The sequence below is a fragment of the Caenorhabditis elegans genome, chromosome V (genome assembly GCF_000002985.6).
Source record: "Caenorhabditis elegans chromosome V".
NCBI lineage: Eukaryota > Metazoa > Nematoda > Chromadorea > Rhabditida > Rhabditidae > Caenorhabditis > Caenorhabditis elegans.
This window is the reverse complement of record NC_003283.11, coordinates 1,129,971-1,141,596: the sequence shown is the minus strand read 5'-3', so window position 1 is coordinate 1,141,596 and position 11,626 is coordinate 1,129,971. Positions and strand designations below refer to the sequence as shown.

General features: G+C 37.6%; 3 protein-coding genes and 1 non-coding gene across 6 annotated transcripts; 3 read left to right on the top strand and 1 right to left on the bottom strand.

Annotated features, from left to right (window-relative positions):
- Window positions 1-592: 592 nt before the first annotated feature.
- T21H3.9 lies at window positions 593-680 on the top strand. Its single transcript, NR_068591.1, has one exon. It is a non-coding gene; the product is annotated as an Unclassified non-coding RNA T21H3.9 (non-coding RNA).
- A 1,734-nt stretch (window positions 681-2,414) lies between these two features.
- Window positions 2,415-6,995, bottom strand: cpr-8 (Peptidase C1A papain C-terminal domain-containing protein). Of its 2 annotated transcripts, NM_070983.7 has the most exons (6): window positions 6,908-6,995; window positions 6,623-6,862; window positions 6,433-6,568; window positions 4,964-5,205; window positions 4,665-4,910; window positions 2,415-2,556 (listed from the first exon to the last, which is right to left on the bottom strand). In NM_070983.7, the coding sequence occupies exons 1-6, from the start codon at window positions 6,969-6,971 to the stop codon at window positions 2,477-2,479; spliced, it is 1,008 nt and encodes a 335-aa protein (NP_503384.1). In that variant the 5' UTR covers window positions 6,972-6,995; the 3' UTR covers window positions 2,415-2,476. The 2 variants fall into 2 exon arrangements, 1 of the variants encoding a protein (NP_503384.1); NR_132498.1 differs by lacking the exons at window positions 6,433-6,568; window positions 6,623-6,862; window positions 6,908-6,995 and having other exon boundaries at window positions 2,426-2,556; window positions 4,964-5,206.
- Window positions 6,996-7,560: 565 nt separating this feature from the next.
- On the top strand, window positions 7,561-8,999 carry cpr-5 (Cathepsin B-like cysteine proteinase 5). The gene is made up of 3 exons (NM_070982.7): window positions 7,561-8,100; window positions 8,287-8,528; window positions 8,577-8,999. The coding sequence occupies exons 1-3, from the start codon at window positions 7,643-7,645 to the stop codon at window positions 8,909-8,911; spliced, it is 1,035 nt and encodes a 344-aa protein (NP_503383.1). The 5' UTR covers window positions 7,561-7,642; the 3' UTR covers window positions 8,912-8,999.
- A 667-nt stretch (window positions 9,000-9,666) lies between these two features.
- W07B8.4 (Peptidase C1A papain C-terminal domain-containing protein) lies at window positions 9,667-11,485 on the top strand (the record flags this gene model as incomplete). Of its 2 annotated transcripts, NM_070981.7 has the most annotated exons (3): window positions 9,667-10,128; window positions 10,794-11,035; window positions 11,084-11,485. In NM_070981.7, the coding sequence occupies 3 exons, from the start codon at window positions 9,698-9,700 to the stop codon at window positions 11,416-11,418; spliced, it is 1,008 nt and encodes a 335-aa protein (NP_503382.1). The 2 variants fall into 2 exon arrangements, with proteins under 2 accessions (NP_503382.1, NP_001300213.1); NM_001313284.3 differs by lacking the exon at window positions 9,667-10,128 and having other exon boundaries at window positions 10,948-11,035; window positions 11,084-11,418.
- Window positions 11,486-11,626: the final 141 nt, after the last annotated feature.

Genomic DNA, 11,626 nt, shown 5'->3' with positions numbered 1-11,626 from the left:
CGAAGAATGAAACGGTCACTTGAAAATAACGGGCAATGTAAAGGAAATATGGATTGTGTTGAATAATAATGTGTTGCGATCAACAAAAACGGAAATTAATGAGAAAAAAAGAAAATGCAAAGAAGCGGTGATTGGTCAGATGCCCTTTTAAAGAAGTCTGCCAAGAGTGTCTAGAATGTTGAAGAAATGAGAAGATCAATTTATATACATTTATGTCTGGAGAATAAGTGAACAATTTGGGTTAGTCTTAGGTCTAGGATCGGGCTAGGGATTGGGTTTGGGCTTGTGCTTAGGCTTAGGCTTCGGCTTAGGCTGGGTGGCAGAGGAGGAAGTGAGAAAAAAGAAATCCCAGAAAATTCAAGAATTCCGAAAAAAAAATGCAAAAAAATAGTGAAAATAAGGGAATAAAAGTTCTAGGAAAAATACAAATTTCCGTCGAATTTACAATTAAAAAATGGATCTTCGAATGTTAGTTAATGTAGACTTCAATGATTAATGTAGGATTTTTTTAATTTAGTCTTGGGCTTAGGCTTAGGCTTAGACATAAGCTTTGGATTTGGTTTAGGCTTAGGCTTTGGCTTAGGCTCAGGCCTAGGTTTAAGCTTAGGATTAGTCTTAGGCTTAGGCTTAGGATCAGGTTGAGGCTTAAGTTTAGGCTCAGGCTTAGGCTTAGGCTTAGACTTAGTCTTAAGTTTATGCTTAGGCTAAGGGGGAGGAGGAAGAGAGAAAAAATGAATCTCAGAAAACTCAAAAATTTAGTGAAAAGAAGGAATATAAGTTCTAGGAAAAACTACAAAAATGGAACAATCACAAAAAAAAACAAAAAATACAAAAAACCTGTGCCTTAAAATATTTAGATTTTAGAATATTTTTATATTGTCAAAACAAATTTAAGGAAACAACAACAAAAAATTGAATCAGAACAAAATATATATATATATATATATATAAAGTTTCAAAAAATTCCATAGAAGTACAACAACTTTAATAAAACATCATGGCAAATAAAACCGAATGTATAAAGTATAACGTTTTGCTTCGAGGAGGAGTGTCGTAGTTGTTGAAACTGTAGTACTAACCCAGTTCACACAAACATTCAGAATCCATGGGATACAACCACACAGAAAAAAGGGAATGGAACATTTTTGGTCGGACAGGCGAAGGGAAAATGGACGGGAAAAAGTAGCGGCGTGGAAAAGAAATGAACTATGTAATTACTAGGTGACCTCTTTGCATAAAATGTCTAGGGGCATCTTCTCACAGGAATTTAGGATGTTTGGGGGAAAAAACTGACGCACAACATATCAGTTTTGAAGTCAGAACGGAAGCCAGATTTTTGAAATAACTTTTTTTTCCAGCTACGAGGCTCAACGCTTTTAACCTGAAAAATTTAGGTCCTGATGATTTTTTTTGTAATATTTAACTGATTTTGGTTCCCGTAGAACTGGTGAATTTGTTGTTTTTATTACTGAGTTTTTATTAAATCAACGTCCGTAAACGTGATTCCAAAACTCCAAAGGATTTCTCAGAACATTTGAATTTACCGCTAAAAAAATTCTCAAAAAATTTGAAGTTCCCTTCAAACATTTTTTAATTGAAAAAATTGAATTTTCATCAAAAAAATTTTCTCAGAAATTTCGAATTTCCCGCCAAAACATTTTCCCAAAAATTTGAATTTGACCAAAGCATTTTTTTCAAAAAATTTTAATTTACCGCTAAAGTATTTTCACCAAAAAAAAATTTGAATTTCTCCCCAAATATTTTTCTCACAATCAGAAAATTTTAATTTCCCGTCAAAATATTTTCCCAAAAAATATGAATTTGATCCAAATATTTTTTCAAAAAGTTTGAATTTACCGCTAAAATATTTTCTCAGAAAATTTTAATTTCCCGCCAAAATATTTTCTTTAAAAAAATTGAATTTGCCCAAAACATTTTTCCAAAAAATTTTAATACACCGCTCAAATATTTTTTCAAAAAATTTGAAATTCCCGCTAAAATATTTTAAAAAAAATTTGAATTTCTCGCCAAATATTTTTCTCAGAAAATTTTGATTTCTCGCCAAAATTTTCCTCAAAAAAATTGAATTTGACCAAAATATTTTTTTTCAAAAAGTATGAATTTCTCGCCAAATATTGTCCTCAAAAAATTTAAATTTACCGGCAAAAATTATTCTCAGAAAATTTTAATTTCCCGCCAAAATTTTTTCCTCACTTCAGAAAATTTAAATTTACCGGCAAAACTATAGACGTATGGACGTAATAATTTTAAATGAATATTTCGATCTCTTCTCACGACAATTGTATGAAAGTTTACACAAACACAGGTGCATAACTAAAAAGTGTAAATGTAGTTCAAGTGGTGTCGCTTTCTATTTCGGGGTTTTTTTCTCGCATGTATCAGTTTCACTGCAAATTTAAATCATTTGGGAATGACAATTTTATTAATGCACATACATAAATGAGAAAGACACGATTTAGTTAAGTTTAGGCATTCCTGAAACACAATTCGACTCGAGCCCACATTCGTTTGTTCCACGTAGAACACGGAAAGTTCCTGAAATGTATTAAGTATTGCGATAAGTTTTCTGGGAACACTTGTAATTTGTGATTTATAGAAAATTGGGAAAAATTTATAGGTGGACTACACGAAATTATTTTAAAACATGCCTATGGGGTCACAATGACCGAATACCATGATAAAAAAATTCAAAGAAATTTTCTAGATTTTATAAGATTTTTTGAAAATTGAAAAAATCTCAGTTTTCCCCTAATTCCTATTTGAATTTCCGCCAATTGAATTTGTTCCTTGGAGCGCGCTTGCATTATTTTCATTAATTTTTATTATTTTTTCTCATTATTTCACCGACTTTCTTCATTTTTGGGGGTTTTTAATTGGAAAATAAAAGAAATATACAAGAAAAATGCAAATAGTTCATGAAAAAATCACTGAAATTGCGTAAAACTGTAAAATATACTAATTTCAGGCTCGTCGTAGTCGTATCATATAATTTCAGAGTATTTTTTTGTCGAACTCGACAAACGGCAAATTCGGCAAATTTGCCGCACACCCCTCCTCCTTTGAATCTTTAATATTTGGCGTGTTAAAGAAGGAGTTTCAATGGGGAAATTGTTTTAAAATGTAGAATTTGTATTCAAACTTCCAATTATTGCAAAAGAAAAACGGGAAAAATCCGTCAACATTCAGCATTTTTTGTCAGAAAAATAAGAAAATAGAGAATTCTAGGCCACGAGGATCATTCAAATTTTAATTCTGTTGTGTATTGTTTTTTGATATTAGTTCTCCAAATAAGTTCCGGGTCAAAAATCATAAATTTTTTGCCTTTTATAGATTTTTTTGAAACTTTGGGAATTTTTTGACCACCTGGAGTGCCCTAACTCAGAGCCATTTTTTTCAGGCATTTTTCTGATCTCGCTTTTTTGCAGCTTTGAACTAAGGTTTGTGTGTGGATTTTACTTTGTTTAGAATACATCGTAAGAAATCAACAAAAGTTTGGAAAAAAATCCGTTAAAAAAAATTTTTTTGGTCAGTCGTCAAAAAAACTTCAAAAAAATTTTTTTCGAAAGTTTTTGATTTTTAGTATAAAAATGATGTAACCATGTGTAAACTATTTTTAAACATACAAAACATTTTAGTTTGAAATTTGGATCTCGAGAAATACTCAAAAAACTCAAAAATTCTTCGAAAAAATTATGTTTTCTATTTTCATTTGAGTGTGACAAACTTAGTTAAAATGTTTTGTATTTGTAAAAATAGTTCACACATGACTACATCATTTTTGTATGAAAAATCAAGAATTTTCGGAAAAAAAATTTTTGGACGGATTTTTTTCCAAACTTTTTTTTGTTTTCTTACAATGTATTCTAAACAAAGCAAAGTCCGCACATAAACCTCAATTCAAAGCTGCAAAGAAGCGAGATAAGAAAAATGCTTGAAAAAATTGGCTTCGAGTTAGGGCACTCCGAGTGGTCAAAAATTTTTGTGACCATATCAAAATGAAAGATCATAGTTGATAACATAAATTCCCACAGTTTCAAAAAAATCGATAAAAGGCGAAAGAAGTTATGATTTTTGACCCGGAACTTATTTGGAGACCTAATAAGTATTTTATACAATTCCTTTGTCTCAATTTTCTTAAACTTTTTGAAAACGAAAAACAAATTAAAGTTCGAATTAATTACATTTAAATCAAAATTTTGGAGAACGAATATGGCTTAGGATTAGGGGTGGCGATAGGCCGACCTGTTGCGAACTATCGCCACCTCTACTTGCGACCTCAATGAATAAAGTGTCGACCTTGAAAGAAAATTCGAGTAAGGGAGCCATGCTAATTTAATTTTTATATTCAAAATTATGATTGGATTGTTGGTGAAGCTGCTGTGAAATAGCCAGGTCGACCTGTTGCGACCTATCGCCACCCCTACTTAGGATTCATATGCGCGCGAAATTCAAATTCAGCTACTTTCAGCCACTTTCGTCGATTTCAACGGCTAAATGCTGAATGTCAACGGATTTTTTCCGTTTTTCTTTTGCAATAACTGGAAGTTTGAGTACAAATACTACATTTTAAAACAATTTCCACATTGAAGATACTCCTTCTTTAAGATGGAAACGATTGCATACAGTTATCGAACAGTACTTACCATTCTCTCCCCACTGCCTTCCCCAAGAGTTTGCGCATAGCCAATAAGGAACACCTTGCCAAACTCCCCAGCCAATAATTCTAACTGACAAGTGACCCTGTTTGTTGCCAGTCAAATGCACATAAATTCCCGTCGTATATTGAAGAAAATCGTCGTAAACCTCAAAAGTTGCCTGGATCGGCCCATTTAGCATGACGTCACTTTGAATTTCTATTTGACTATTTGGAAGTTGATCCACAGAAACTCCTGCAATACACAATTTCTCAAAAGCTTTAACAAAAATATTATCTCGATGATACCATAATGCCGATCTTTATCAATATCAATTGGGTATCCGATTCGTGAAGTACACTTTTTCTCACAACTCGGAGTAGGTGATGTAGTATTTGTACACGCTGGGTAGGTCACATTGCCAACAGTTTTTCCGCATGGAGGTATAGAGTAAGGTTTACATCCAAACTGCGATTCATAGGATCCTCCGGTAGGAATACCGTGTTTCTGAATATACTGCCAAGCTTTGAATGGGTTCCCGCCTTCACACCTGAAACAGTGGGATCTTTTTGCATTATTATGCTGAACAGTAGGCATTCTCCTGATCTGATAATTTTTTAAACATATAAAATGGGGATTTTATCTAAATACATTTATAATGATCCAAAACGACCAAATATCATAATAAAACACTCCAAAAAAATTTCTGATTGTTAATATTAGGTCACCAAATAAGTTCCGGATCAAAAATCATAACTTTGTTCGCTGAGTAGCGATTTTTATGAAACTTTGATAATTTGAGTTATTGACCATGATCTTTCATTTGAAAACAGTCACAAAATTTTTTGACCACCCCAGTCCTAACTCGGAGCCAATTTTTTCAGGCATTTTTCTGATCTCGCTTCTTTTCAGCTTTGAATTGAGGTTTGTGTGCGGATTTTGCTTTGTTTAGAATACATTATTAGAAAACTACGTTTGGAAAAAAAATCCGTCCAAAAAAATTTTTTTTGGTTGGTCGTCAAAAAATCTTCAAAAAAATTTTTGTCGAAAATTCTAGATCTTTTTCGGATAATTTTTGAGTTGTTTGAATATTTCTTGAGATTCAAATTTCAAACTCAAATAATTTTTATGTGTAAAAATAGTTTACAGATGGTTTGGTGACCTAATAATTTCCGGCCAAAGTTTTGGCAAATTCCCACAATTTTGAAAAATATGAGTTTTTAAGGAAATCCAAAGCATTGTCGCATATTTCGACCCCTACAATGTTATAATATAAATAATTAAAACAAAATTAAAGTATAAAAAATGTAGGAAAAACATTTTTTTTTTGGTCGACTTCCAAAATTATGAGTGGCAAAAACTGAGTAATTGTCACTTTCTGACAGTAAATAAAAAAAGTTCAAAAATTTTTCGAAACGTTTTATTATGATATTCGGTCATTTTGGCACCATATAAATAGTTTTTAACATTTTCCCCACTGGCGCTACTCCACCTTTAATAAAAAGCACGTCTGCGTTTAATCAAACAATTTTGCAGTTGTTGCACTTTTTTCTCAAATTTGCATCACGCGCCGCAAGAAAATTGATTAAATATACATTTCTCAATGTTGAAAAATTTACGAGCTTTAAAAATTTTGAAAGTTGATAAGATAGAGACTTTTCTTCGCAAACTTTTGTTGGTAGGCAGACACGCCTCCAGGTTTGCCTGCCTGCCTGCCATCCGCTTCTAAATTTTGACAGGATCACTGGACCTGTAGAGACGTGCAACTACACCTCACCCTTCCCCACAGGAAAACATTCCCGTGCAACAACTCAAAAGTTCTTCAGCGGATAAAATGGTATTTTTAAATCCTCCGGAATTAATGCAAAGCCTGTCAGACATTGATTCGGCTGCTGCGAACGCCCAACTTGTCTCTGAAAAATTTAGGCCATTACCGTTCATATTCTGGAATTTAAAGCAAAACTCACTACATTCTGAAATATCGTTGATCTGTGGAATTGACATGCACTCCGGCCAACGTTCTCTCGCATCAAATGAAGGAGATAGATCGGAATTTGCTTGTGACACCCCGAAATTCTGGATTTTGAATCCTATAGTTGCAGCGTCTGTGACAAGAGTTTTCAGCATAGAATTCCGGCTCAGAGCAGGAATCCCAGCAGTCCAAGTAGTTTTTTGCGAATTCACATAATGAATTATCCGGTCAATTTCTGAAAATATTGCTTTCAATCTAGAAATACAATTTGTAAAAAAACCTGAAGGTGGTACTCCATCGGCTTGAAATAGGACTCCGATCAGGCAAATCAATATTTTCCGCATTTCGGGTTAGAAATGATTGATTCAATGCTTTCTTATCATTGATTTGAAGTTGCAAAGTTCAGAAAATTTACATCATATTATCCAAAAAGAAATGCAAGCGGAGCTTATTCGGTGAACAATGATTAACAAAATTGCTTCAAAGTAAATTTTATGCAGCTCTACTAAAATTCATGGATTTTCATAAAATCTGCTTTAATAATTCTGGACTAGGCTTATGCCTACTTTTAAGCTTATTCTTAGGCTTAGGCTTGTGCTTCGGCTTAGGTTTATGCTTAGGCTTAGGCTTAGGCATAGGCTTAGGCGTAGGCTTAGGCTTAGAGTTAGGCTTAGGCGTACGCTTTGGTTTACGCTTATGCTTATGCTTATGCTTTTGCTTATGCTTATGCTTATGCTTATGCTTAGGCTCAGGCTTAGGCTTAGGCATTAAGCTTAGGTATTAGGCTCATCCCTAATTCCTAATCCCCTTAGAATTTTTACAGTATTAAAAAATGTTTACATCAATGATCTATTCCGACAAGTGAAAGTATATTTGGCGCGCGACTCATTTACGTCACATTCCTTTTAATTTTTAATTCTTAAAAAAGATACTGATAAAATTAACTGATAAGAATGATGCGTACCGACTACTTAATGAGCATTAGACGCGAACCTTCGCAGACACTTCTCTCATAATGTGGAAGCTCTCCGCTATTCTTCTCGTGGCTGCTGCCTCGGCTGTGGTGATTCCTGGACACCGTGAAGCCCCAGCTCTCACTGGACAAGCTTTGATCGACTATGTCAACTCTGCCCAAAAGCTTTGGACCGCTGGACATCAAGTCATTCCAAAGGAGAAGATCACCAAGAAGCTGATGGATGTTAAGTATTTGGTGCCACACAAGGATGAGGATATTGTCGCTACTGAGGTCTCCGACGCTATTCCAGACCACTTCGATGCTCGTGATCAATGGCCAAACTGCATGTCCATCAATAACATTAGAGATCAATCTGACTGCGGTTCCTGCTGGGCGTTCGCCGCTGCTGAAGCTATCTCCGACAGAACATGCATTGCCTCCAATGGAGCCGTTAACACTTTGCTCTCATCTGAAGATCTGCTCTCGTGCTGCACCGGAATGTTCAGCTGCGGAAATGGGTAAGGCTCCGATTCTGATTTGAAAACTACGCGTCTACACAAAAACGATAAGAATCGACAAATTCCGTTTATGACAAAATGATCTCTAGCGCCGTAGTTTTAATCTCCAAAATCGAAAGTTCTTGCTGATAAGAACACAGTGATCGGCATGGACTCACAGTTGCTTTCAAAACCATTTTTTTCCAGTTGCGAAGGAGGTTACCCAATCCAGGCATGGAAGTGGTGGGTCAAGCACGGTCTCGTCACCGGAGGATCCTACGAGACCCAGTTCGGATGCAAGCCATACTCGATCGCTCCATGCGGCGAGACTGTGAACGGCGTCAAGTGGCCAGCATGCCCAGAAGACACCGAGCCAACTCCAAAGTGTGTCGACTCCTGCACTTCCAAGAACAACTACGCCACCCCATATCTTCAGGATAAGCACTTTGGTGAGTTTACACGTGTAAGCGGCGCTGGTTAACACTATGAAGTTCTAGGATCTACCGCCTACGCCGTCGGAAAGAAGGTCGAGCAAATCCAGACCGAGATTCTTACGAACGGACCAATCGAGGTTGCCTTCACCGTCTACGAGGACTTCTACCAATACACCACTGGAGTGTACGTACACACCGCCGGAGCCTCCCTCGGAGGACACGCCGTCAAGATCCTCGGATGGGGAGTCGACAACGGAACCCCATACTGGCTTGTCGCCAACTCGTGGAACGTCGCCTGGGGAGAGAAGGGATACTTCCGTATCATTCGTGGACTCAACGAGTGTGGAATCGAGCACTCGGCTGTTGCCGGAATTCCAGACTTGGCTCGTCACAACTAAGGCTGCTATCGGAACTTTTTTAAAATAATTCTTCAGGGAGATTTCCATGTGTATATTATGAAATGATGATAAATATTTTATAATTTGCTATGATATTATTTAAAGTATAACCTCGTTTTTCAGTATCTCTGTAATTGGCTGAAAAAAATTGGCCGGTCGAACTTTTACGAGAAGGGTGGGAGACGGAGCGGATTTGCTCAAAACCGGCCTGACGGCAGCAGACAAACCGCGGACTAGGGAACCCGTGCAGGCTGCCATGTTGCGGACACCTTGCGGCTACCTCCGCCTGCCACGCGCCGCGCCTTTTGTATAATATGGCTCTGAACCCAAAAAGTGAGCGTTGCGTAGACCCCAAATCTTTGATTTCATGCCTGTAGAATTGAAGCGAGGAGGCCCGCTTTCGGTGATCAGGTGTCAGGCAGGCCATCAGACTTTGAACCCGCGCCTGCCTCTTATCGAAACTACAGACGGCTAACTGGCGAACAAAAAGAACAGCCCGGAATGGTCATTGGGCCGATTTTCAGTTAGCCTGTGCTCTTTATTCGAGAAATTATTTGTGAAATTCGCTCTGATTCACTTCCAAACATTTATAGTTATAGGCGGTTTAAATCAAATCTATGAAATTAAATTGTTCAAAAAATCAATTTGACCTAAAACATATAACAGGATACTAATAAACTCTGACTCAGTGTAGAATGGACGGAACAAACAATTTCCCTCAACTCAACTGATAACAAAACTTCATTTAAGACCTCACCACAACTTATTTTCATTATTTTTCGAAAGATGCTGAAACTACTTCCGTCTCTGCTATTTATACTTGCTGCTTCTGCTGTAGTACTTCCGAGAAATAAACTATTTATCAATCATATAAACTCTGCTCAAAAACTGTGGACCGCTGAGCACTATACTACTCCATTCGAGGTGAAAAACCTGATGAAAGTTGAGCATGTGGCTGCACATTTGGACAAAGATATCAAGTTGGCTGAAACCGCAGACTCGATTCCAGACAGCTATGATGTACGTGATCACTGGCCTCAATGCATTTCAGTGAACAACATTCGAGATCAATCTCATTGTGGATCTTGTTGGGCCGTCGCTGCAGCTGAGGCTATTTCTGACAGAACATGTATCGCGTCTAACGGAGATGTGAATACTTTGCTTTCTGCTGAGGACATACTCACGTGTTGCACGGGAAAATTTAACTGCGGCGATGGGTGAGTAAGTTGATAAGGTAGCGAAAAATTTAGTATTGATGTGAATGATTGTGAAATAGTCTGACGTAGGGCTCCCAGCTGAGGCGCGAAATGCGGGCCTCACACAGGCCACTTACCGGCCGGCCTCACACCGACGTTGTTTGTGTGCAATGAAATGCGATAGGTGATTATTTGGAAGCGGCCGACACGTTCGGGTTCCGCAGCTTGGCGTGAAATAAGTAGCTTGGTGTGTGCGCAAAGTGGTGTGACAAGTAATAATTTGGAAACGGCCGACACGTTCGGGGTTTCGCAGCTTGACGTGAAACGGGTAGCTTGGTGTGTGCGCAACATAGCGCGAAAAGGTAGTTATTTGGAAGCGGCCGACACGTTCGGGGTTTCGCACTGCAGAATACAATCGGATACATGGGGCGTGGTTGACGCCGTTAAGCCGGCGTCGGCGACTTCATGGGAGCCCTAGTCTGCCCGAAAAAAAAAAATTTTTTTGTGCCTTTGAATTTTATGCTCTACTCATGTTTCAGATAATAATATTCAAAAAATTTTGCAAAATTTTTTGATCAGGTTTCTACTAGAATTTTTTAGTCATTTTGGCACCCTAGGAGTGATTTTTAATAATTTCCCCTACTGGCGCTTCTAAGACTTCTAAGACATCACTCTACAAATTTCAGATGTGAGGGTGGTTATCCAATCCAAGCATGGCGATATTGGGTCAAGAACGGACTAGTCACCGGAGGATCCTTTGAGTCGCAATATGGATGCAAGCCATATTCAATTGCTCCATGCGGCGAAACTATCGACGGAGTTACATGGCCTGAGTGCCCTATGAAAATCTCTGATACTCCAAAGTGTGAGCATCACTGCACTGGAAACAACTCCTACCCGATTCCATATGACCAGGATAAGCATTTTGGTTGGTTGACCTAACCTAAAATTTACTATAAGGGTTGACATTTTTCAGGCGCAAGTGCATATGCAATTGGTCGGAGCGCGAAGCAAATTCAAACCGAAATTCTGGCTCACGGACCAGTAGAAGTCGGATTCATTGTCTACGAGGACTTCTACCTATACAAAACCGGGATCTACACACATGTCGCTGGAGGAGAACTTGGTGGGCATGCAGTGAAGATGCTTGGCTGGGGAGTCGACAATGGTACACCGTATTGGCTCGCGGCCAACTCCTGGAATACAGTGTGGGGCGAGAAAGGCTACTTCAGGATTTTGAGAGGGGTCGATGAATGTGGTATCGAGAGTGCTGCGGTCGCCGGGATGCCGGACTTGAATCGACGTAACTAGGTGTTTTGTTAGAGTATTTTCATGCTTATTGTGATATCTCCCGGCTTAAATAAATATTATAGCTACATATAAACATGTTTCATACCAATATGCCAGGAGCATTATAAAAGTTTTATAGAATATTTTCAAATCCGTTCTCGTAATCGTATGTAAATTCAATGAATATTTTTTTAGTAACTTTCTGAAAAGATGGAAAATTTTTCTTAGA

Bases quoted from the DNA above. Each gene is read 5' to 3' on its own strand.
- cpr-8 (NM_070983.7), bottom strand. From the start codon at position 6,971: ATGCGGAAAATATTGATTTGCCTGATCGGAGTCCTATTTCAAGCCGAT. The intron at 4,911-4,963 runs GTATCATCGAGA...TGTGTATTGCAG, and splicing joins TGATAAAGATCGGCATTATG to GAGTTTCTGTGGATCAACTT. The intron at 2,557-4,664 runs GTAAGTACTGTT...AATACATTTCAG, and splicing joins AAGGCAGTGGGGAGAGAATG to GAACTTTCCGTGTTCTACGT.
- cpr-5 (NM_070982.7), top strand. From the start codon at position 7,643: ATGTGGAAGCTCTCCGCTATTCTTCTCGTGGCTGCTGCCTCGGCTGTG. The intron at 8,101-8,286 runs GTAAGGCTCCGA...ATTTTTTTCCAG, and splicing joins ATGTTCAGCTGCGGAAATGG to TTGCGAAGGAGGTTACCCAA. The intron at 8,529-8,576 runs GTGAGTTTACAC...ATGAAGTTCTAG, and splicing joins TCTTCAGGATAAGCACTTTG to GATCTACCGCCTACGCCGTC.